The sequence below is a fragment of the Dermatophagoides farinae genome, chromosome 6 (genome assembly GCF_024713945.1).
Source record: "Dermatophagoides farinae isolate YC_2012a chromosome 6, ASM2471394v1, whole genome shotgun sequence".
In the NCBI taxonomy this organism is placed as follows: domain Eukaryota; kingdom Metazoa; phylum Arthropoda; class Arachnida; order Sarcoptiformes; family Pyroglyphidae; genus Dermatophagoides; species Dermatophagoides farinae.
Genome location: NC_134682.1, coordinates 2,416,514 through 2,443,792, shown reverse-complemented (window position 1 = coordinate 2,443,792; position 27,279 = coordinate 2,416,514). Strand labels below are relative to the sequence as shown.

Genomic DNA, 27,279 nt, shown 5'->3' with positions numbered 1-27,279 from the left:
TGTTATTGTCACAAATTTGTTTTCAATGTTTTTTTTGGTGACAATTTGTCTGATCTGATCTTAATTCTCTTTCTATTTTGTTCACTACATTGAATATTGTCAGTTCTGTTCGCGTGAATGAATATTTGTACATTTTCACAAAATGTCTGGATTTAATTTGTTGTTGTTGTTGTTGTTGTTGTTGTTGCTGTACATAAATGACAATAAAATTAACAACAATAATAACAACAACAACAACAACAAAAGAGCAACTAAATCGACACACATACATACAACAGTTAATGGACAATGGCTACAACAACAACAAATGGACAATAGATTATTACAATAATGTTTTTGTTTGGTGCCATCATTATCAACAGATATACAGAAGCAGCAGTAGAAAAAAAAAGTGTTAAATTGATTCAACTAACAACTGTGATTGACCACTGTGTGTGTGTGTGTGTGTTAAGTCAGTGATTAAGAAAAAAAAAGATTTTTTCTTTTTACAAAACAATCATCATTTGTGATCAAAAACAAATGTGTCTGCTGTCACAATCATTCAGTCAGTCAAATTGTCTACGTCTCGGTCAAATGATGATGATCATTTTTATTATTGAATGAAAAAAAAATGTTCTGTCTCCATTCATGAAATGACAACACGAAAATCCAAAAAAAAAAAAAAATACAGAATAAATGATTTGGTAGTGAAAAAAAAGAGTCAGAAACTCAGAAAAAAAATGATCAACTCTTTTTTTTTATTTATCAATCAAATCAATCAAAGTTCATAATCAATGAGAATGAGAGAGAGAGAGAGAGAGGTCCAGGTTTTCTATCTTGTCCTATGTTGTGTTTTTTCTCTGATTCAAATAGTCGAAAAATAAAATAGTTCCGGTCCACAGTTTTTTTTTTATTATTATCAAAATGTACAATTTTCAAACAACAATAAAAAGGTCAATGTATAAAATGATCAAATTGTATTTGCCATGGTTGGTGTTAAACAACAAAAAACAACAACATCCATATATACATTTTATTGTTCATTCACAACATGATAACAAAACAACAATTATTGTATGATGAGGATGAAGAAAACAACAAAAAAAATGGCTTCCCATTAATATGATGTTGTATTGTTCGTTTAGGTTTGTGTCTGAAAATGAGAAAAAAACGTAGTTTTTTTTTCGTACCGAATTCAGTGTTCTATACATACATATAGAGATACAAAAACAACATCAAACCTGAAATAAATTGAATAATAACAACAAAGCCAGAAGCAATGAAAAAAATAAAAATAAAATTTCCAAAAATTGTGATGCTTCTGTATGTTTCTGGTTTGGCTTGATAATCACATCCGTTTTGTTGGAAAAAAACAACAACAACAATGAATGAATAACTAACAAACAAATATAAATAGTGCAAATAAAAAAAAAATGGGAGGAGAAAATCTAGTACAAGACACACCTTTTTAGCTTTAACAAACTAATAGCTATAGGATAGCTATTGATGGTGTGGTCAGATATTAAGCAAGTAAAAAAAAAAAAAAATAAAAAAAACATGCGCTCTCAATGAACACGATAAATGATCATCGGGTATGAAAAAAAATATCCAAAATGAAATAAGGATATTGCTGCTGCTGCTGTTGTTATGTCAACGATCAGCGAAAAAAAACACACACACACACACAATCATCAATTGAAGGCAACGGAATTCACAATATTTGATTTTTTCTCCATTTGTGTTAATTAAACATCATAACAATTGTTCAAAATGGTTTTTCACTACATTACAAGAATACAAACATAAAGATTCTAACCTTTTTTTAGGCTCCACCTTTATATTCGGATATTTTTACATAATACACACATACAATGCTTGCTTACTTGCTTGAGGCAGAAAATAAAAATATTTGTATGAAGTTTGTTGCAAATTTGTTGTTGTTGTTGTTGTTGTGTATGTTTTTAAACACACACAACAAACACATACATAGATAGGAAAAAAATAAGGTCTGCCTTTTTCTCTATGTGGCTATAGTTGTTGTTGTTGTTGTTGTTGTTATTGTTATTGTTGTTGTTGTTGTTGTTTGGCTGTGTGTGTGTGTGTGTGTATTTGTTGTTGTGGTTTTTTTTATATACATCCAAACAAAAACTGAATGCAAACAAATCTGTATGTGAAATATATGTGTGCACATTGGGAACTTTTTATATATACACAATGAGTGAATGAATGAATTTTTTTTTTGCAAGTTTTGTAAACCGAACATATACAGAACCGAAATGATTTGATGATGATCATCATCATTTCAACATTTGTCATTATAAAAATCGGGTCATTTTATTTTCAATCTCAGATATTTTTTTTTTTTTTTTGAAAAAATGGATTTAATTAAGAATAATTCATCATCATCATCATCATCATCACCACCATTACCAACATCAACGTCGTCATCATTATCATCGATACATCGATTATCAATTGATGATATTGATCAACAACAACAAAGACAGCAGCAGCAGCAATTAATTTATATGAATCATTTACTAGCATTATCCAATTCCTGTCTAAATCATCATACACCAACAACACCAGCAGTACAGCCATCATCATCAACAACAGCGGCAACAATTTTAGCACAACATTTTAACAAAGAACGATTGGCTGAATATCAATTGCCAAAATCAATACATCATCTTCATCAACATCATCATAACCATCATTCATTGGTAGCAAATGGAATGAATAATGGTACAAACTTATCAACGCCACCACAAGTATTTATTGGTGGTGGTCAGCCATCGACAACAGTTATTAATCGACAACCAACATCGAAGACGACCAATAGTAGTTATAATCGATCTTCAGATCACCATCCTCACCACCATCATCATCATCATCATCATTCACGTTATCCATATTCACATGATGATCCTAAACCACAACAATCATATATTGGATTGATTGCAATGGCAATATTAAGTATGCCTGATGAGAAAATGGTTTTGGCCGATATATATCAATATATTCTGGATAATTATTCATATTTTCGTAATCGTGGACCAGGATGGCGTAACAGTATTCGTCATAATTTATCATTAAATGATTGTTTTGTTAAATCAACCCGTAGTGCCAATGGTAAAGGTCATTTTTGGGCAATTCATCCAGCGAATCTAGAGGATTTTAAAAAAGGTGATTTTCGTCGACGTAAAGCACAGAGAAAAGTTCGACGTCATATGGGACTTTCTGTACCGGATGATGATGACGACGATGATGATGATGATAGTCCAATTTCATCACCAGTACCATTGGTGGCTGCTAATGGTAAACCGCCAATAGCGGCAGTTAATCGTCAATTGGCTTATCATCATCATTCAATACCAACATTACCACCGCCAACACTACCGCCACCACCATCTTCGATTGTACCACCAACGGTTACATCTACACAGCCATTATTACCTAATCATATCGTTCCAACAAATGCGGCCGCATTTCTTGCAACACAACATGCTATAAATTTCTTTCAAACATTAACACATCGATTCGCAATGAATCAATCACAGCAGCAGCAGCAACAACAACAACAATCACAACTTCATCAACAACAAAATGAAATGGATGTCATCTACAAACGTCTGATGGGATTCGATAATCATAATGAAAATGTCAAACAACAACATCATTATACATCATTGATGGATAAACAACGATCGATGATGATTAACCATCAACGATCAGCCACAAATCGTATGGAATTCAGTATTGAAAGTCTATTGGCATCAAATAATGTGGACAATCATCATCTGAATCACAATCATCGTTTGAATGTATCACCAACATTAAATTTTGGTTCAGATGATGATGTAGATGAAGAACTCATCAATAATGAAAAATCATCATCAATTATTCCTGATAATGAATCAATCAGTGATGACAATTCATTATCAGTGAAACAAGATCAATATGATGATGATGATGTTGATGATGATAATGATGAAATTGTGGATCTGGTTACTACAACGACCACTACGAACCAACAACCGGTTAATTTGAGCAAAGATTAATTCGATCAATTTAAAAACAATTTCATACAAACCTTTTCTCTCCTCCTATCAATCCTTTCTTTTTTGATTGCTGTTCATTTTATTTTTCCTTTTCTCTCTCTCTTTTTCTCTATCTCTTTTTGGCACTTTGAATTCATTTTCATCAATTGATTGAAATTCTAGTGACAATTTTAAAATGTAAATAAAATTTAAATTTAAAAAAAAATACAAATTTATTCTATTTGAATCAAATAAGAAAAAAACAAAACAAAAAGTCGTTGCCCAATCAGTCCATTTTTCATTATTACAAATTCCATTAACACACACACACACACACAATGGAAAAAGTCGCCTGCATTTTTCCAACAAAAAAAAGCAAATGAAAAACTTTCCAATATTCAATCGAATCGATTAGATGATGATTATTGCTGCTGTTGTTCGATGTTGATAAAATGAAATTGAACAAAAAAAAAAATAAAGGGCCAATATATATTGGTGGTAATTGAATGAATAATATGATTATCGACATGAACACACACACACACACACAGACATTAGAATTGTTCAACCATTCAATTTAACATTATGTTTTTTTTACATTAACACTTAGCTTGTCATCAACATCATCATTCATCAGTAATTTTCTATATAATAAAAATGGACCAGGATTCAAAATTGAATTTTTTAACACACACACACACGAATAGACATGAAAAAAAATTCTTCTTCGTTACCAAAATCCATCATAAAAACAGAAATAGACAATCAAATATTACATTGGAAAAAAATAGAGAAGCTAACTATAGTCAATTAGTTGTTGTTGCTGTTGTTGAAAGCCATGCAAGTGTAAATCAATCACCGTTTTTCTTTCTTTCTTTTTTTATCATTTCATAGATTTCTATAGAAAATAAATGGATGTGCCTGTTTTTCAGATGATTCACACATACACACACACACACCCTAACACCCTATTTTTAGGTTAATAGATTAACAAATTGATACAAATTTTTGTATGATGATAAAAATGTCACTTTTGTTGTTGTTGTTGTGTGTGAAAAAAAGGCGTTCAGGTGTTAAATTGAAAAACAGCCTCTAGGTATGAATTGAATGAATGGAAAATAAATGTAAATGTTAATGTTGTGTGTGTGTGTATCATATTTAGAAAGATGTTTGGGAACTTACATTGGATATAAATTTTTGTTGTTGTTGTTGTTGGTTGAAATATTTTTGACACTAAGTCAATTATTATTTCTGTGAAATATTGAATGATAAAAATGTCTTTAGTCATATTCGGGTTGATGGGTGACAGTTTATCACTTTCGTTAGTATTGAGACATTTTATTTATAAAATATTTATTTTTGTTACATTCAATGACATCACACACAACATATGACATATTTTGGATATATTCAATAGCCTGCAGGGCTTATTTTTCATTCATTTGTATCGGACAACAAAATTGATTTTCACTTTCAACAAACACATGAGTGACAACACAACACACTCATTTCATTTCGCTCGATTTGATTCAATCATTCTGAATGTAAATAAAAAAAAACATTGTCATAATTCATATATAAAGTGAATCATTTCGGTACAATTTCAAAGTATGAAATCGGTCAGTAACCAAAAAAAAAAAAACAACAATGAATATCGTATTTGGGTGACAAAAAGTGTGTGTATGTTGTTGTTGTTGTTTTTGGTTGTGAATGAATGAAAAAATAAAAATAAATTGTTGATAACGAACGGGTTGAATGAATGATTTCCGTTTTTTCATCATTATTCCGATATTTGAAACAACTTTATTTTGTCACTTTAAAAAAAAACAAATAAAAATAATATGGTTACAAATTTTTTTTTTCGGATAATTGCTTCATTCAACCATCATTTCATCTATTGATAAGCCAATCAATCAATTGGATTCGAATCTATCACAGTGAGAGAAAAAGAGAGAGAGAGGGTACATATGTTCGAAAATTCATGCATTTATATGCCTGAATGAATTGTTAATATTTTGCCGTCATCCATTGTCATGTGATCACATTGTTTGATATAAAAAATAATTTCAACAAAAAAAAATCGTAACGATAGTTTTGTATAATCAGGCGGCAAAAATATACATAGAAAATTAAAATTCAATCAATTAATCAAACACTTATCAAAATTCAATCGATTTATTGGATATAATGGATTTATGAAGAACAGAAAAAAACAACAAATAAATAAACAAATGGATTAATCAATCAATAAAATAATGACTCTAAAAATAAAGTGGTATACCAGTATAGTTCGGTTAATATAGTGTCTTTCGAATTGATGTTAAAATAGTTTTGAATAAGAATCACAAAAAGAATTTCTGATAAATTCTTGTTTTTCTCTTTTTTTTTCTTCCTTTTCTTGTTCCGTAATTTAATACCCATAGATCGTGTAATTGCTAAAAACATATGCTCTCTCAAACATATAAAATACGTGCATAGAATTTCATTTTATCATATATGATTCAAAGTATGTGCAACTAGAAAAAAAAAAATTCACTTTCATTCCTTATATTCGGTGAGATAAAAAAACAACATACAATTGAAGTTTAGCCAAATGAATTTATCATTTTTTCCGTTTTTTTTTCTCTAGTTCATCTTTCTATTTATTCTGCAATTGTATTGTACAATTCTTCATTCATTCATTGATTCAAACAACAACAATTTCAGCGGCTTTTTTTCTTTCTCTTTTCTTCTCTTCTCAACAAAATACGAGCTTAGAAAATTGAGTTTCCTGTTTCCACTATTTTTTTATTGTTTGGTTCATCGGGGCGTACTATGAAGATGAAACTGAATCGAATTCGTTTTTTTTCTAGCTTGTTTGGACTTTTCCACAGAATAAGAAGATGAGAAAATAACAGGATACATATGATCGCGTTACAAATTTGATCCAGAAATGAAATGAATCATTCAAAATGATGATTGTATCCGAATATCGGTTGTCATATGTCCTGTGTATGGATGTGTGTGTGTTTGTGTATAACACAATCAACTTTAATTGACTTTGTTCAACAACAACAACGATGATGTAAGATGAAAAAACCGATTGTAATCAATACAATCATGTTGTTGTTGTTGTTGTTGTTTGTTTTCAAATATCATCATCAACAACAACAACAACAACAATATCGTTTGAAAAACAAATTTTCCAATAATTACCGATACTTAATTGTCACGCAATAACAAGCTAGCAAAAAAAAAAAATTGTAGGAATTAAAATCTTCATTCAATTTCAAAATTGCTTCAATTTTCCATTTGGATCATTATCGTACACGAATCGAATCAAACTTACTTTCAAATGACAAAAAAAAATCAGAATGAATAGAATTACTCACACGTGAATCAAATACGGATGACACAAAGACCAAATCGATCAACTACTATCATCATATCGTATCCAAACAATGAATGAATGAAAAAAAATTCCCATTGTCGTGACACAATGCAATGCATATACTCTATACACACACACGGTAGTGTTTGTGTGCATAACAATTGAGCAAGATATTTTTATTGAACAGAGAAAAAAAAATTGTTTCATTTTTAATGATGAACAACTTGGTACAAATAACTTCCGATGTTCGTTTTTCTAATTGTTCATGATATTCGAATGATTATTTCCTGTATTTAATGAGTATATTGATGGCCATTGAATTATTACCATCACATACGACAAAATAAAAAAATAACAGAAAGCAAATAGGTAGATTTTTTTTTATAAAATTAAAAAATAAAAAATGAATTTTTTATTCCAATTGAACATTATTCATACAAACACAGTGTTTTTCAAAAATTTAATAATAATAAAAAAAACGATACAAAAATGATTGATAATTATACAACCACAAAGGATGAATATATTCAGGTTTATTACCATTATTATTATGGCTTAATAGCAATCGATGGTATAAGACAGATTTTAAATTGTTCCAGAAATTTTAATTTATCCATACCGAATAGCTGCTGTTGTTGTTGTTGTTGTTCCAATGTTGGTGATGATGATGTCCAAAAACATCCAATCACTTGTGGTGTTAATTTATCGGCAAGTCTACTTCGTTCATTAAGCAATGTTTGTTCTTTAGTTAATGGACTATTATTATTTCTTGATTGTGATTCATTGTTAGCATTGGCTGCTAGATCGGAATTCAAATTAAATTCATCATCAGATAGATAACCATGTGGTACAAAAAAATCATTATCAATTTCATAATCATCTTTTTCTTCTGGTTCAGAATCAGTGTTACTTAAACTTTCACCAGGTCCACCTTCATCCCATTCTTCATCACTATCAACTTCATAATCCAATGATTCTAATTTAATAAATGGACGTCGACCATCCATTTCAGTAGTCAATGTTTTAGGTCCAAAATAAGGTGGTTTAAGATTTTCATGAAATTTCAGGTAAATATAATTAACTGGATGATATTGTTCAAGTAATTCATCATCAACATTTATCGATGATGAAGATGATTGAATGATTGGACAAGAATAAGGAACTTTTTGACCAGACAATAAACAGGCAAGATATAAATGTTCGACAGATTCATTCTGATCGGTAATTAAACGTTCAAATTGATCGGAATCAAATGAATTGATTAGATTTTTCGGAACAAATGAATATTCTCCACCACTACCACCACAATCCATTTCATTATCTGTTGACATTGCCATTCGATTCGTAAAGGAAGAATTTTGATCATTTTCACTAACACCTGAGCTGGATTTTCTGAGAAAATTAAAAAGAACGGCTCGACTTTTTTCCTCCAATTTTTTTGCCATTTCTTTTTTTTTATTCTCTTCTTCAACGATGGCCCTGATTAATTCGGATAAAAATAATATTGGTTAGTTTAATCTAGTTAAATTATTATAACAAAACTTACTGTCTCTCTTCCAATCGCTTTTGTTTTTCCATTTCTTTACGATTTTTTTCTTCTTCTTTTTCTTTACGAATTTTCTCCTTCATTTGCATCTTCATCTGTTGTTCATTCTGTTTCTTTTCTCGTTCTTCAAGAATCTGTTTTTCTCGAGCCATCTTCATTTTCTCTTTTTCTATACGAACTTTTTCTCGTTCCAATCTGGCCATTTCTTTTTCCATTCGTAATTGTTCACGTTCTTCACGTAATTTTTCCTTTTCAGCTTTGATTCTGATACGATCTTCATGTGAAAGTTTGATTCGTTTTTTAGCTGAAGGCTTCTCAAATGATTCATTAGAGCTCGATACATTAATACTATCATCAGGATTTGTCATAGAAATATCGTTCAGTTCATTTTCCATTGTCAGATCTATAATGTCAGGCATTTTGATGATTGTATTAATTTGTTTTTTTTCTCTTTAAACAATTGAGGCACTTTTAGGTGTGATATAATCGAAAAAATTGTGAAAGCTTTACTGCAACCAAAAAAAAAACACACACAGTTCTTTGAACAATCAAACAATGAAATTGTATTGGTTTAAAGCGCCAAAACAATTTCGTCTATATCTACAGAAAATGTAAGACATGGATTGAAATAGGCGAAAAAGTTTTTTACAATAAATTTTATATGAAAAAAAAAAAAAAAATAAAAAATTGGATGGAACATTTGACTTTATCATTGAATCATTTACAATTGAATTGAATTCTGATTACATAAAAATGATTCCGGGTTTAGCGGATCGGAACAATAATTTTTCAGCATTTTTAGCCATATAAAAAAAAGAAACATGCTGTGTATTATGACAGAATTTTTTAATTTTTTGTGAATTAAATTAATGATGATGATCACAATTTTTTCGATTTCTTTCTATAACCAAAAAAGAATCTCTTGGGATGTGAATTCGAATTTCACCTCTGCCACCAAGTTATTGTAAGCAAGAAATAGCTCAATGGTCGATGAGTTAGGTTAGGTGCATAAATGCATTCAAAAATACAAAAACAAAGCAAAATAATGATCGTATCGAAAATTTTAGCTCGTAGCTTAAATACCACTTGTAGTCTAATTTGATTATCGAACACCACACTAGTAGAATAAATTTCAAACAAATAATCGTTAGAATGGTGTTGAGAATAATCATCACTAATAATAATACCTGATTTTTTGACGTAACGTTTTCAAATAATACAGATTAGTCCCGAATTAATTGCATATTTAATCTTCATCCGATTTTGGTTTATATTTTGGGCAGTTTTCTGTAAAATTTACAAAATTTAATTTAAAATTTAGAAAAAAAAATTTGGATTAAACTCACATGTTTGGACCTGAATGATTGATTCAAATTGAGCAATTCGATCTATTTTGACAGATTTTTCACTTAATCGAAATAGTCGCTTTTTGTTTTTTTCGTGTAAAAAAAAATTTAAATTCTCAATTGTCCGGGATGAAAAAATATCTTTTCGATTCAATTATCGAGGATTTAAAAAGTTTAACGCAACAAAATGGCGTCAATCAAATGAAGATTAATATCGATTTTCTTTGTAATAAATATTCATTAGATTTTTCTCTTATTTACAGTTTGGTCAGCTATGAATTTCGTCGAGAATATCCGAATAAATATTCAAATACCAAAGCTAATATGCAACAGATTCTACACGAATGGAATAATACTGCCACCACTCGAACGTTATCTATCCTAGAATTGGCACAAAAATACAATGTATGTGCTTATTCATTGATGCGATATATTGTTAATCAAACATCGCCAAACAAAGATACAGCCCAACTATGGCTAAAGAATCCCAATCATTGTGCTAATGGACGATTAGCTTATGAAATCATGGAAATCAATTTATATGATTTAATGGATGGTGTTTTCTCACAAAAAATCAGTCTAAATGTTGGTATGGCCTTTGAGATGGAAATTCGTGATTATTTACAACAGAATCAAGTTTCATTCCTATGTGAACAACAGTTACGTGATCGAAATTATGATGTAACGCCAGATTTTCGTCTTAATCTGCCATTAGTGTTGATACGACAATCAAACAACAACAACAACAAAGATGATGACAACAATGTACGATTATTTCGTATCAATAAAATGGATCAAATCAAACAAGAATCAATCGACAATAATGATGAACGAATAATGTTGATCACATGGATCGAATGTAAAGCAATGTTTGCATCGATCGATTGTCATATCGATTATTATGAAAGACAATATCTTTCATATATAAATCGTTTCGGTAATGGTATTGTCCTCTATAAACATGGTTTCATCGATGATGCTATACCGGCAGAGTTTACTCGTAATTTAATCATCATGCAACAGATGCCAGCATTTGCTTGATTACGTTGATTGTTTTTTGTTTTATTTGAGAAAATTTTAAATTTTACTTGTAATAAATATTTTACTAAATCTGTGCATGTGATTATTTATTTTATTTTATTTTTTTTTTGAAAATTAATTTAAGTAGAATAAAATCATGGTTATTATATTTTATAATTATAAAATAATCGTTAAATTATAGAATCATATATTATAATGAATGAAAAAGAAGATTAACGTTTTTTTTTCTTCTTTTTAGCTAAGATTAATGGTCTCTGGTGTTGCCGTATTGGTGATTGTGGCTGTGATCGATGATGATGGATTCGATGACATCATACGATAACTATTCATAGCAAGCAATGAATTTTGATGTACATTTGTTTCAAAAGATGGATCTAATTTTGAACAATGATAAACATTAGTAGCAGCAGCAGCAGCAGCAGCGGTTGTTGGTGATGATGCTTTAGAATTCCATAATGAACTTGCTGCTAGATGATGATGATGATGATCGTTTAACGTTTCCGGTGGTGTTGTTGTTGTTGCCATTGTTGACGTTGTTGTTATAAATCCTGTCGAACTATTACCGATTTGGCTTGCACTATAATTGGTCATATTATTACGTTTTGTTGTGGCTACATAATATTCATGAAATGAACTTGGAGCCGCTGGTGGTGGTGGTGGTGGTGGTGCATAATTAGCAGCTGTTTCAGCTGTGGTTGCATAATGATGATGATGACCATATGGATGATGATGATTATCGGTGACAAATCTTGACCAGCTTTGATGACCATGTGAACCGGGATGATATGCAGACATATTATTGATGAATGGAGTAGTAGTTGATGCAGCACCACCATATTGTCCAATCATTGTAGCTGCTGCGGCAGCAGCAACGGCAGCCGTATTGCTACTTGGACCTAATAAAGTATTCGATGTATTCGAATCAGCGTTTCCACTTATCAAACTTGTTGCTTCACTTCCAACATGTGGATGATGATGATGCGGATGATAAAATGACGTTGGTCCATGTGATGATTCAACCAATCGAGACCAATTACTACCAGGACTATGATGATGATGATCATTGACCAAATGATGATGGGTTTGATGATGAGGATTGTGATTACCACCACCAACCGAATGTTGTAGATGATTATCATAGCTATTCGAATTATGTAAACCAATGATCGATGTTGTTGATTCTGTTGTTGTTGGTGGTGAAACTGATTGATGATCTTTAATACAATCGATACCATCTTCAATCTTATCGATTGGTGATACAAGATGAGCATATGGTGAGAATTCATATTTTTTCAATGTAAATGCAGCCTGTTGTTGTTGATTATCATTATTATTATTACTATTATTACTATTGCGATGTAATCCAGATCGATTTGCAGATTGCGGTGTTGTAGGCGGTGTCGGTGGACTATTACTAGCCATATAATTAGATGATCCTTTCGATGTAGATTCCATTGATTGTGGACTAATTGGATCATGATCCATATTTTGATGATGATGATCATTACATTGTGCTAATCCATTACTATCATCACTGTAACAATTATCATGATCAACAACACCACTACCAACAACATCATTTTGGTTACGTGATTGTTGTTGCATATTTCGTTTTGTATTACGATTAATTCTTCTACTATTCGGTTGTTGTTGCTGAGGTTTATCAGCGTTGTCGTTATTATTAGCTTTATTTGATAATTTTCGTCTTCTTGGCTGATATTTATATTCTGGATGATCTTTTTTATGTTGACATCGTAAACGTTCGGCTTCCAGTTTGAATGGTTGTTTAGTTTTTTCATCCAAATTTCTATGGCAAAAAAAAATTGTATTAAAATATTAACCGGAAACTGTTCGCCTTACCTCCATAGATTGCCCAAAGTTTTACTCAATTCAGCATTATGTAGATGAGGATGCTGTTCCGATAATTGACGACGTGCAGCTTGTGCCCATACCATAAATGCATTCATTGGACGTTTTACATGTTGTGATTGTTTCACTGTTGTTGAACTAACCGGTTTTGTTGTTTTCGGTACTAATGACCAGCTATAATTTTGTAACACTTTTGATACAGCTTCATAAATTTCAGGATTTGTATCATCATTAATATGATTAACACCATTCAATTGTTTGGATGATGTTGAATCAATTCCACTTGCAGCAACTGCTAATGGTATTGAATATTTTGATATCGGTATTATTAATGTATCATCATCATTAGTCGTAGCAGCTGTTGACAATGCTGTTGTTGTTGTTGTTGTATCCATTTCGGCTATTTAAACATTCGGTGATTGTATTATTAGTATTTGATGAAAAAAAACTAAAACAAAAGGACACGATTCAGATGAAAGAGAGAGAAAAAGATGTCAAAAACAAATAAACAAACAAACTCAAAGATTGACGGTGTGACAAACAACAGCAACACATACACACACACACGACATATATAGACAAAGCTTTATTGTTTTTAAAATCGATTCGATAATTGATAAGATGATGATGTTTCGTGTTTACCGAAAACAAAAAAATTGAATGTTATTCGATTGTTTGTTAAATAACAAACTGCCGGTATTTAGTATAAAGCTAAATTAATATTAATTAAACACAATTGTTTGTGTGTGTGTGTGTGTGTTGTTGCAAAGAATGTTTATTCATTGTGTTCATTCATTCATTCTGAGAGGTTTGTCGTTTTTTTTTCAGCTTCACAAATTTTATTCAAAAATATATGTAATGATTATTGTATTGACAATTTGGTTTGATGAAAGTTTTTTTTTCTTTTTCTTTTTTTTTTTTTTGGTTTTTGATCGTCGTCGTTGTCGTCGTCGTCTTCGTTGTTGTTGTTCGTTAAATAAGAGATAATTGTAATATATGACAGATTTAAAGATGTTTGGTTGTTTGGTTGAAAAACAGAAATATTTCTTTTTATTATTCTTTGGATGATGATAATGGCCAATCAAATCAAAAACTAGTTTTTTTTTTTGTTTGTTTGTTTGAATTAAAATGATATCGATGTTGAATGAATCGAGGATTTTTGTTCAAATAAAACCATATTGAATGGATTTTGTTTATGCATAAGAGATGTGTGTGTGTATGTGTGTGTGTGTGTTTGAAAAACATTGAACACAACTCACTCTTTCAGGATAGAAAGCAACAAGCTGATGATGGAAAAAAAAATTCAATGGGCGTAACTTTGTCAAGCATCGATTGATGATTTTGTTGTAGCCAAGATCCTCCCCAAAAAAAAAAATAACATTAGATACAATTGAAGTATATAAAACAAGCATCAAGTGGTTTAACATTGAAGCCACACCTCCACCATTACATTGAATAGTATACATCTTTTTTTCACATTGATAATAATAATGAGGATGACCAACGGAACCAGTCGGTTAAATGGAATAAAATGGGGTTTGATGATGTTTTTTTTCTTTCTTCGAATGATTTCATTATAGGAAATTTGTTTGATTTTTTTTTATAATGTTACAAATCGATTGATTGATTGATTTTTTCAACATTTGCAAATGGTTTTGTCATCATTAATCATTAAACAATCGAAAGGTGGTTGTGTTTGTGTGGTGATAATTATTCAGGCACTAATTAATCAGTGTTGATTGAAGTGATTCATTAATATTAATTTTTAATACTATTAAAACAAAATAAGTGTTGTTCGTTGTTGTCGATTATCGAAATTAATCTTAAGGAATATTAAAGAAAAAAAAACATAGAATTTTCTTTATTAAAAAAAATCCAATCTTTATTATTCTTTTTGAATGAATCTTTTGTTATATTCCAATTATTTGTTTGTATCACACTCGAGGACACAAAAAAACACATACACACACATTTATGTCACATTACACACATACACAAAGGCATCCTATTCTTAATGGCAATTTCTTTGAACGATTTTTGTAATGATGATGATGATGATGATGAAGTGAGAACAAGAAAATTCATTTCTATTCATCATATAAATGGATGTAAAAATGAATTTTCATTCATTTTTAGTTTATATTTGTATTGTGGAAAAAAAAGTGGTAATTTTATATAAATGAACAAAAAACAAAAAGCAAAAATAAAAATAATTAAGTGATTAATTTTCATTTGAAATCAATTAGCTATGATATATAATCGTTGCTATTTATTCAACACCTCTTTTTCAGTGATGATGATGATGATGGTGATGATGATTAAGATATAATCGATCAGTGAATAAAAACCCAATCATGAAAAAAAAAATTTCTAGCAATGAATTTATTCTCATTACACAGGTTTTTTGTTTTCTTTTTGGTTATGGAAATGGAAAAAAAATTTCATAAATTTTGGCTCATATGTGAACACACACACACACACATGAAATTGTTGTGGTTATGATGCCAAATATTTTTTGAGTAAAAAAAAAAAAAATAATGCAAGAAGAATAAGTTGAAAACATGGCGCCTTTTTTCCACAAAACTGATCTTAATCATCATCATCATCATCATCATCATCATCATCATGCCTGATAGTGTCATCATCATGAGATTGTCACCATTCCATATTCTTTTAATATCAACATCATCATCATCACCCAGATAGACATCGAAAGAGCATATCAACGAACAAAGAGAATGAGAAAGAAAAAAAAATTGATCAAATAAGAAAAATTTTCTAAAGAAACAAAATAAATTCTGTCATTATTCTATACTGTAAGAAAAAAAAATTTTTGAATGTTTCAGATTGAGAATTTCTTTTTTTTTGTTCGCTTCCTTTAAGTTTCACAGTTAAATGAATGAATGAACAAGAACAATGATTTTGCATTATTTAAAACTGTTGCTGCTGCTGCTGCTGATGATGATGATTCTTCTTCTTCTTCTTCTTCTTATTCATTGGAATATTATGAAGAGAAAACAGACACATTTTCAATACACTAGATTTTACGTGTGTTGTGTATGTTCATCTAAATGCAAATGTACAAAAGCCAATTCTTGGTCATTTATGACAGGCATCCAAGTTTTTAAATTCAACTAACTACAACCAGAATCAATTTTGAAACTATAATAATATATAGAAATATAAAATATTAACGGTGACATTATTATTATTCAACAATAATAATTGACTGCACGAAACATTTGAATCCAAAATCAAAACAAAAAATAATAATCATCATCATCATCATCATTGCTTGAAAAATCGGAAATAAACATGTTCTGGTATGAAAAATCCAATTTACCAGAACATTTTCTTTTCTTTTTTTTTTTGAATGTGGGTGTGTGTTTGTGTATGTTTGGATTTGTGTTGACAGCGAAATCAAAAACAACAACAACAACAACAACAACATTGAACAAACAAACAAACTAAAACTCTAAATATTAGTATTTTTTTCCACATATAGAAACAAAGAAAATCTATTATGTGTGTGTGTGTGTGTGTGTATGGTGTCTAAATTTATTTCAATTGAATGAATCAAAAAAAAAAAATTTTTTTTTTTCGTTCACTGATCAGTAGTAGCATTGATGATATTTATTTATATATAATAAAAACAAATAGAAGAATCAAGAAAAAAAAACCAGATATGATATGCAAATCAATACTAATAATAATCGATACTTTTTTTCTGTTGTCGTCATCATCATGTATTTATTCAATACTGATGATTTTTGTTTCAAATTTGAAATATTCGGATGTTCAGAAAAAAAAATGTTCGTATGCAATGACAACATGGATGAATACATTATGACATAATTTACTGATATTTTTTTTTAAAAAAAAGGACGGCATTTTTTTCCTTTATTTGATCTATATGCATGATATGATATATAACACATCCATGAAACAATTGTTGATGATGATGATGATCAACTATGTAATATGGGCCCCGAAAATTTGAACAATAAGACAAGCTTTTTGAAATGTGTTGTGTTGTTTTTTTTTGGTTCGACTAAAGTGGCGGAAAATATGGACGCTTTTTGAATAAAGCCGCACATGTGTATGTCATGATGAAAAACAAGCAATATCAAAAAAAAAAAAAAAAGATTTGGATAATGATTTCCACTCAATCTTTCTCTGTTGTGCATTAAAGTGGCCAAATTTTGTATGGAAATTTAACAAAATTTTAATATTTTTTTTTCTTTCATTTGATTTTCAAACAATTGGCGCGCGAGTTTAAATTCGCAATGAGTCGAAGCAAAATCAAAGTCAAGTCAAGTAAATAAAAATAAAAATCTGGTTTCGGTCTTTGGTCTTTTTTTTCCATCTTGGTTTGGTTCGGTTGTTTGTTGATGAATGTTGTAGACCAAAGACCGACCGACCGACCAAAAAGACCATCGAACCGACCATGATAGTCAACAAAACACCATCTTCAAAATTCACTTCAATTCAATTCAAAGCGGCATTCATTCTATGATGATTCTCATTGAACCATGAATCCATGGAAGATAAAATTCGAGGGCTGGATATATTATAATGACGCTTAACGATGTAGATGGTAGATGTTTTTGGTTATAAAGAAATTTCTGCGGTCAAATTATGAAATCGATATATATACCGTGTGTGTGTGTATGAATATGCTTTGTTTTGAAACCGAAAAAAAAATCCAAATTCTGAAATGAAAACTTTAAAAATTTTGATGATGAGGAAGCAATCTATATTTAGAGAGTAATGTCCTTATCCAGTGAAGAAAAAAAAATGAAATGGTGATCAATTTCGGAAATGCTCAACTACTCACACACACACACATACACCGAGATCTTGAGAAAAACAAACAGAAAATAAATCAGATAAAACGAGTGGATAATAATAAGTTTCGTACGAAAAAAAAACCCAAAAACCAATATTAGTGATGGCCACACACACACACACACACACTTTAGCGAAAAAAAGGTGACAAAAACCTATCATTTACCAATTATCAAATTATCAATCAAATTACCAACTACTGTATCGATTTTGAATTTTTTTGTTTTCATTTTTTTTCATGGTTAAGCGATTTTTGATTTTTGAATAAAAAAAAAAAACACACACACACTCACTATTGACACTATCATTGATGCATATCGATATTATGATATGGAAAAAAAAGAATCACCTAACCAAAATGACAAGGTTTCTTCAAAGTGAAAAAAAAATCATCGGACCCAAGAAAAAAAATGACTAGCCCAACAAACAAACAATGGGCAGAACTTGCAAACAAAAAAAAGGTCATTGAACAACAATTGATAAATTGAAAGTAACAGTTTAAATCATTCATTTTAATTCACGCCTTTGGTCACAACAATTTTTATTTTTCAACTAGTTCTCGTTGTTGTTGTTGTTGTTGTAGAATTCAGATTCACATTTTTAAATAGCCATATAATAAATTCGTGACATCACGACAACATTCGCACGCACACACACACACCTTTTTTTGTGCTTTTCTTCCTTCCTTTTTTTTCACATTTATTCATTCATAACAACAGATGATTTTAACAACATCAAATATATTGAAATGTTGATGATCAGTTATCAAACATTTTTTTATTATTATTCTGATGGATAGATTGATGATTGAGAGAAAAAAAGTCTTGTCTGTTTTGGCATTGTAATGATTACTGTTTTATTTTTTTTTTTTTTGCTGTGAAAATTTATCATCACATTTGCCGCCATACAAAATGTTGTTGTTGTTCGGTCCATAATAATAATCAAAGGAAAAAAATGTCTATTTTAGATATGAAATTCGTATTTTGAGATCTTATCATGTTGTTGTTGTTGTTGTTGTTGTTACAAATAACATGATCTGGCCGTCACTTTTTACACGAAACACACACACATTTATCTAAATAGATGCTAGATGCTTTTCTGTAATTGTGTGTCTGTGTGTGTGAACAAGCCAACAAGGCCAACTATAGTGTGATTGCTAAACGAATAAAATGGGTATAATTCAAACTCACTAATATCAACTGACATATTATGACACTGATCAAATTTAAATGATAACAGAGCAATGAACAAAAAAAAAGAAGACAACTACAAAGTGAAAAAAAAAATAAATTCCAATTGGATTTTATCACAAGTTTGTCCGAATAATAATAATCACAATCATAATCATAATATGAATCAGAAGAAAAAAAAATCCGAACAAAAAAAAATTATCATTACGGATATCATCAATTTGTATGTATTGTCCAGGCTATTACATTATCATATCTGCATGTGTGTGCGATTGTATTATCAATCATGTTGCATATTGTGTATATTTTCGGACCATTCGGACATATAACAATACCGGATTTAAGATTAGATATGATATCTATCTATTTTATTTAAAAAAATTGATGATAGATTTTTTTTTCTACTTTTCTCAAACTTTTAGCCAGACTATCTATCTATCTATCTCTATTCACTTACACACACATCATCTCAGCAATGATAAATTGATTTGGATTTCAATAGTGAAAAAAAAAATAAAAATGAAGAAAAAAAATAATAATTTGATCATCAATCCAACCAGCAAGTGGTAGCTGCCGTTTTTTTTTTTAGTTTTTTTTTTGTTTATTTGGTTCACAAGAAATCACTCATTCAATGTATTTGTGAATAAAATGATTACAGTGGCTAGAAATAGTAAATGATGAAAAAAAAAACAGAATTCTAATTTAATTTAAATCCAAAACAATTTCAATGAAAAAAAAACAGCAAGAAAGTAGAAAAAAAAACATCCATAAATCATCAATACAAACACAAACACAACAACAACAACAACAGGACATTATACTTTGATGATCGTTTTTTGTTTTGTTTTGCTCTAACCCGACCAAACCAAAAACAAAAACAAAAACAATGCCCACATAATATTCTATTGGATGACATTCTCAATGGGGATAACCGGATTTTTTTTTTATAAAATTCAATTTATATTTTGAAAATTACATTTTTTGTTGTTGTTGTTGTTGTTTTGGTGGTGGTGGTGGTGGCGGTTGTCTAGGAATTTATGCTGAGTTTAATAATCAACAATTTCTCATAGAAAAAAAAACACAAAATAAACGTCATAGTCGTCGTTATCATTGGATGGATGGCACCCAATCATCATCATCATCATGTTATAGTTTTGTGATAATGAGATGAAATTCACATTTTTTTCTGGTCATGATTTTTTTTGTTTTTGGTTCACAAACCCAAAATCAATAGGCAGTCATCATCATCGTCGTCATTTTTTTTTTTTTTGATGGAAAAACATTCAAGACTTGTAACTTGCTTACATGTTTTGTCCACTTATCTTTGGTTTGTATTTTTTTTCTGTTGTCGGTAAAAAGAAAAAATATATAAGCAAAACGATGATATCAATCAATCAATCAATCAATCAACCAATCAATCAGTCGATCGATCGATTGATTGATGCTATGTATGGCATAAAACAAAAAAAAAATTTACCATATCCACCAAACTTTCCCACGACTTTGAAGAAGAAAAAAAAATGTTAAATTGAAAAAAATGCAACAAAAAAAAAATCTCCTGGTGATGATCGAATCGATCAACTTAAATGACGACGATGATGATGATGATGATGATGATGATCATATTGATATCTTGGTTGGTTGATTGGTTGTTTTCCGTTGTTGTTAGCATTAGATAACTGAGTGTGTGTGTGATAAATTTTTGTTTCGTTTTTGCAATGAAATCCAAAAAAAAACAAATTCATTTTTGATCAATATCAACGACCAAAAAAAAAAATCATTCGGAAACACAAACGGTTTTTTACACCAATGCAATACATCCATCCATCAATGTATCTTGTCTTCTATCTTGTCTTTATGTTTTGATTATTGATACACACACACACACATTGGCCTCTGACTAAAGGTCGAAACTTAATTTATGTGAGATTCACTGAAACAACAACATTCGATTTGAATTTGAATAAAAAAACAATACAATTGTTGTGCCATCTTGTGGCCAGGAATTAAAAGATTACATTCATGCGTTGTGATACGGATATGCTTTTTTGCGTGTGTGTGTGTCTGTGCATTCAACAAATGGCATGGCCTTTTAAATTTCCAAGGAAAAAATTCTTTCTTAAGAAAAACAAAACACAAACACATCACATGGTCACAAATAAAATTTGGTCAATGAATCTTTATTTTTTTTTTTGTAGACAATTACATTCAATGATGATTAAACAACAGAAAAACAAAAAGATTCAATTATTTTATTTTAAAAATCGATAAAATCACATTTGGTAAATTGACAAAAAAATTGCGTGTGTGTGTGTGTTCTACCATACTAAAAGAATAAAATAAAGAAATTAAAATAAAGAATGGAAAAATTAGATAAATCTGGTCGACCAAAATCAAAATTCAATTCATGATGATGGGCGTTGAATTAAATTGAGCAATACAAAAACAGCTTTCACAATGATCTCACATTTAGGTAGCAAATCTTTCAAACCTTCCACAGTGTATCTAATTCTTGTTGTTCCAAAAGAATTACAAAAGAATTTGATACACAGAATGGAATGATTTTAAGGTTTGTTTTTTTTGTTCTCCAACAACCTGGTAATTGGTTGTGTAAAATCATTGTGAAAACCCCATTTGTAGCTCAGAATTATTCCTTCCACAATTGATTCGTATCCACTTTTTCGTATCTTGATAGAATTTTCGTATCTGAAACAGAAAAAAAAAGAAATTAGTCAAATTCAAATTACATGAAAACAACAAAATCGGAACAATGTGTCTTTTTAAACTTATAATTTTTTTATTAGTTTGATTCGGGGATAAAGGACACGTTTTTTTTCTTTTCCTTCTAACCACGCCACGCCAAAAAAAAAAAAAATAATATACCAAGCTCAACAAGAAATACTGTGACGTTATGCTACTGCCTTTTTTTTGTGCTGCCAGTCAGTCGACCAACCACAATTGGCCCGGCCAAACACAAAAAAAAAAAAAAAGTTAAACGTCATTTATGAACAATGCACAATTGAGCACAAATAAATACAAAACAAATAACATTTACTCGCCTGTTGTGTGTGTGTGTGTGTGTTTGTCTCTGCCCAGTGTGTAGTTTTTTTTGCTACCACTGCTATTTCAAATTCGATTGACTGAAATAAAAAAAAAATTATGAAAAAAATGTGTCGATTAAAATGATGAAAACAATTTTGATATAGCCATCATCATCATCATCAACAACATTAAGTTGGTAAGTGTTGATGATTAATGTGATAAATTGTAAATTCATCTTAATAATGTGCATAATTGGTGACCAAAAGATACATTATTACGATTACGAAAAACAATAATCATCAGCAATATAAAATGGCCTTATGCATCTGTGGACAGGGAATGAGCTCAAATAATAATAATAAAGATGGCGTCGTTTTCGGTTCATCATCATCATCAATTACATGCAACAATTGTCAACGTTTTATTCATCTAGAATGTGCTAATCTACTAGTCCATCAAGCACAAGAAACATCAGTATTTTATTGTCAAATATGTCGCCCATATACAGGACCATCCATATTAAAAACAATCACAAATCATCATCGTCATAATCGAAATGCTGAAAATGCCGATCAATTACCCATACAAACGGGTACACCTGATTTTATCAACTACTTAAAACGATCAACATCGATACCGGATGCAAGATCAATGGTCGATGTGAAACGTATGCGTGGACAACAATTAACATTGAAAGAATTAATACTAAGTGGCTTTGATCGACCAATTGTAGTCGAAACAAAAAATGGTCTAGAAATGTCTATGGATTCAGAATTCAATCTAATAACAGCTTGTCAATACTATTCCGAAGATTTAATAGTCGATGCAATCGAAGTTACTCGTCAGATTAAAGTGAAAACTAAACTAGCCTATCTATTGGCTCAATTTAAACTTGGCCAAGATGAACGACAAGATGTATATGCTGTTCGTGTGAATATGTCTAAAAATATTAAAGGCGAACAATTTGTACAACCACGGATTGTTCAAAGACTTAGCTGGGTCGATATGTATTGGCCAGATGTGCCTTTTAAACCATTACTATCGAAATATTGTTTCTTATCAATGCGTAATGCATACAATGATTTTCATATCGATGTTGGTGGTGCATCTGCATGGTATCATATAATCGAAGGCGAACAAACATTCTATTTGATTGAACCAAATAGTGAGAATCTAGCACATTTTGAAAAATGGATCAAATCAGAAAATCTACATGAAATAATGTTCTATAGAAATGTAGCTAATGTATTCAAAATAAAATTAACACAAGGCCAAACAATATTCATACCTAATGGTTGGATTTATTCGATTCTCACACAAGATGATACCATTGCATTCGGTGGTTATTTCCTACACAGTCTAAATATTGCCACACAATTATCGATAAATGATTTTCTTAAATCATTACAGAAACCTGGTCTAGATTTTCCTGCTTATGAATTGACCAATTGGTATGCTGCACCAAATATATTAAAATTGGCGAAAGAAAATCTTAAAAATCAACCACCTAAACATCTATCGATGGGTATAGCAGCATTGATTGAAAAACTTCGATTCTGGCTACAAAGATCGAAATCAAAACGATCAAATAATGAACAGCAGCAGCAACAACAACAACAATTAATACCTAAAGCTGTAAATTGTTCGAAAATTATACGTGACCTGAATCGATGCCTAAGGAAAAAGAAGAAAATTAATCAAAACAAAAATAAAGATCAAATAAAACTTAAATCAAAAGATACAATCGATCATCAACAACAACAACAATCATCATCATCACAACCATTCACATTAAATCCTGAGGAAACAAAAATCAAAGATTTAGTCGATACAGAATCATCATCAAATTCAAATTTAAAAATTAAAGTTAATATGAAACTTGCCCAGGATGTTATCAGGAGTAAGTTATTATATCTGTTGTTGTTGTTGATTAACCAAATTTTCCAATTTTTCACCAACCAGGATCGATGGATGATCCATATGATTTGAATAGTGATCAAAATGTCAGCAACGAATTATTATTATTTTCAAAATCTAAAAAAAAGAAAAAACGTCAACATGATGATGAATTGGTGAAAATAATTGAAAGTACTAAACGTGAAGATGATGATTATATCTATATGGATCTAGATTCACCTGAAGATCATCAACAAAATATTGATAATGATAAAATCTGGAAACCAGGAACCTCATCTACATCAACAACAACATCATCAACGGCAATGAATAGTAACGGTAACAGCAGTGGTAAGAAATATTCGAAAAATTCGTCGCAGCAATCCAAAATGACTACGACGACGACGACGACGACAACTATGATTGGCAGTAGTAATGCTGCTGATATTATCAATAAGCAACAGGCAAAAATTGAAAAACATGGCCAATCATCATCATCATCATCATCAACAACAACAACAAAGTTAAGCACCGTTGAAACAGGAGGAGATATTCATCATCATCATACGCAACAACAACAACAACCACCAGAGAAATCATCGTCATCAATGGCTGTAAATACTATGAATAAAAAATATAAAAAAGGTCTGGCCACTCCGAAACAACGATTGGCTAAAAAACTTAAGATGATGTCCATGTAATAATCAAATGAAGAAAAAAAATTGTAAGCAAAATAACTATATTTTGGTTGTATAATTTCTATCCTTATTTTGTTATGTCCGATGAATGATCGATTAAATAGAAAAAAAAGAAAAAAAATTGAACAAGGTATATGACAATCATCACATTTCTATTCATTTTATATTTCCTTACCTTCAAACAATGATAATGATGATGCTACAGACACTGTATGTGTATGTTGTATTATAATATACACAGGTAGTTGTCGTTGTTGTCAGGTAGAAACAAAACAAAAAAAAATCAGGTATACTTACCAATTCAAATCGATCAATCCTTAGAAAAAAAAATTGGGGTGGGAATCCGATCGATTGACGGCGCGACGGCTACCATCATCATCATCATCATCATGGAAAAAGCAAACGAAACAACCAGGAATGGTGATTTAAAAAAAAAAGAAATAAAGAAAAAAAAGAGGTAGTCATATAATAAATGAAAATTGGTAAAAAAAAAAAACCATAAATACCAACAACCATTGTTTTGTTGTTGTTGTTGTTGGCCACTATAATTCAACATTCATAAAACTAATTCTACTTACCTAATAATATATAAAAAATATTTAAATTCATCACATCACATGGCGTAGTTGTTTTTATTTTTTTTTCATTGTTGTTATTTTGTATTCACTCATCACAAATCATCATTATGATGATGATGAATTGTAATTCCATCATGAGTTATAAAAAAAAACAACATTTCTTCACACAGTATTTTTTTTTTCTGACGATCAATTAAATGGACAAAAAAAAAACATTTTACATTTACACAAAACACACAAACATAATCGACGATTCAATGTATGCGCAATATATTCTTCTCTTAATATTAAAAAAAAAATCAACACAAACATAGAAATCGAATGGAATGGATATTTTTTTTTCACTTGCCCATACCATAGAGATGTATGGATGGATGGATGTACAGACAGACAGACATACTGATATGTATTCAGGCGCTTCCGTGCCCTTTATCCTATTCATACTCCTCCTTCGCCAAAAAAAAAAAAAATCCATCACACCACTTGTAGCTTTTGCTACTGCTTTTCCTCTTCTTTTTCGTTTGGAGTTTTTTTTTCATTTTTTTTTTTTTGGATATATTTACGCCAGATATATATATTATATATACACACAAGCAACAGATTTACACATGTGATATGCGCATGTTCAAAAGAATCTTTGATGGATTTTAATTTTTTTAATTTTTTTTTTTTTTTTTTTGAAAAATGCAATTTTTATAAATTGTTGCGAATATATTAACCAAATGATGATTAAGATGACGTCACAAAATGTGTGTGTGAAAAAGAAGTTTAAAAAAAATCAAAATTTGTCCATTTAATGCTGACCAATCAGAATGAACATTGACAAAAAACAGAAATTCATTCAATTTTGAGATTTTTTTTTCTGGTAAATTAAAATATGAAAAAAAACAACAACAGAATCTGGGAGTGTACACACACACACAGGTCGTCAGCCTGTCTGTATATCTATGTTCGTGTTGTTATTTGCTATAGCACAATCAAGGAAGAAGGGAGCAAACAAACCGAACAAAAAAAAATTGGTATGTATGTGTATGGTGTCACACACACACACACACACACACAAGGCGACGATGATCATGATAATAATGATGATGGTTCGTCGTTTGATGTGAGAAGCGCAACAAGTTTTTTTTTCTAACTTAAAATGAATATAATAATAAATAATACCAGACTTTTCCGTTTGGTATGCATTTAATCGGTATAAAGGCCGACTATATTGACTCGAATGAATCTCTTTCCTCTTTTCACTGTGTGTGTGTGTGTGTGTTTGTTTGTTATCTATTGTATATTTTTTTTTTTGGATGGATGGATGGATTGAGATTCATTGAAACAAGCATACTCATCATCATCATCATCAATTCAAACGGTGATAATAATAATAAATTTTTTTTTCTGGGTGCCTCTCACCATTTTTTGGCATACAATAAACGCCGGCCACTTTTTTTTTATTCAATAAAATATCTTACTGTTGCTGATTGTGGGTTGATGTGCTGTTTTTTGTTTGTTTGTTTGAAAAGCTTGTCAACAGACCCAATTTTTTTTTCATGTCCATTCTGAACGATGATGAATGAAGCATTAGCATTGAAGAGAAGGAAGTTTGTGATATGAAGTAAAAAAAAAATAATTCCCGAATTATTTATAACCGGATATTAATAAACGATTTTATTCACAATGAAATAGAATTTTAGAATTAACCACATACACACACACACACACACACACATAAATATCATAATGATGAACAATGATTATGATGGTCATCTATCTCGATGTGATAATGATGATCAATTCTTAATATTTAGAAAAATATATATCATAACCACACATTACACAAAC

General features: G+C 30.1%; 6 protein-coding genes across 7 annotated transcripts in view; 3 read left to right on the top strand and 3 right to left on the bottom strand.

The window, feature by feature from the left end:
* LOC124493662 (uncharacterized) overlaps positions 1-5,228 on the bottom strand; it is a 75,088-nt gene extending 69,860 nt beyond the window's left edge. Inside the window, exon 1 of the mRNA XM_075731886.1 lies at positions 5,202-5,228. Coding sequence (XP_075588001.1) covers positions 5,202-5,203 — 2 coding nt within the window. The 5' untranslated portion in view covers positions 5,204-5,228. The remainder of the gene's footprint in view (positions 1-5,201) is intronic.
* Positions 1,978-4,293, top strand: LOC124493369 (forkhead domain 102C). The gene has a single exon (XM_047056442.2). The coding sequence runs from the start codon at positions 2,355-2,357 to the stop codon at positions 4,038-4,040; it is 1,686 nt and encodes a 561-aa protein (XP_046912398.2). The 5' UTR covers positions 1,978-2,354; the 3' UTR covers positions 4,041-4,293.
* Positions 5,229-7,833: 2,605 nt separating the features above from the next.
* Positions 7,834-10,314, bottom strand: LOC124493424 (uncharacterized). Its single transcript, XM_047056501.2, has 4 exons — positions 10,282-10,314; positions 10,123-10,222; positions 8,936-10,052; positions 7,834-8,868 (listed from the first exon to the last, which is right to left on the bottom strand). The coding sequence occupies exons 3-4, from the start codon at positions 9,352-9,354 to the stop codon at positions 7,938-7,940; spliced, it is 1,350 nt and encodes a 449-aa protein (XP_046912457.2). The 5' UTR covers positions 9,355-10,052; positions 10,123-10,222; positions 10,282-10,314; the 3' UTR covers positions 7,834-7,937.
* On the top strand, positions 10,313-11,384 carry LOC124493426 (CDAN1-interacting nuclease 1). The gene has a single exon (XM_047056502.2). The coding sequence runs from the start codon at positions 10,411-10,413 to the stop codon at positions 11,320-11,322; it is 912 nt and encodes a 303-aa protein (XP_046912458.2). The 5' UTR covers positions 10,313-10,410; the 3' UTR covers positions 11,323-11,384.
* Positions 11,385-11,399: 15 nt separating this feature from the next.
* LOC124493423 (uncharacterized) lies at positions 11,400-14,387 on the bottom strand. The gene is made up of 2 exons (XM_047056500.2): positions 13,183-14,387; positions 11,400-13,129 (listed from the first exon to the last, which is right to left on the bottom strand). The coding sequence occupies exons 1-2, from the start codon at positions 13,584-13,586 to the stop codon at positions 11,557-11,559; spliced, it is 1,977 nt and encodes a 658-aa protein (XP_046912456.2). The 5' UTR covers positions 13,587-14,387; the 3' UTR covers positions 11,400-11,556.
* A 7,866-nt stretch (positions 14,388-22,253) lies between these two features.
* LOC124493353 (lysine-specific demethylase 7B) lies at positions 22,254-25,263 on the top strand. 2 transcript variants are annotated; one of them, XM_075732385.1, is made up of 3 exons: positions 22,254-22,467; positions 22,538-24,171; positions 24,234-25,263. In XM_075732385.1, exons 2-3 carry the CDS (start codon positions 22,584-22,586, stop codon positions 24,866-24,868), a joined length of 2,223 nt encoding a protein of 740 aa, XP_075588500.1. In that variant the 5' UTR covers positions 22,254-22,467; positions 22,538-22,583; the 3' UTR covers positions 24,869-25,263. The 2 variants fall into 2 exon arrangements, with proteins under 2 accessions (XP_075588500.1, XP_046912378.2); XM_047056422.2 differs by having other exon boundaries at positions 22,254-24,171.
* Positions 25,264-27,279: the final 2,016 nt, after the last annotated feature.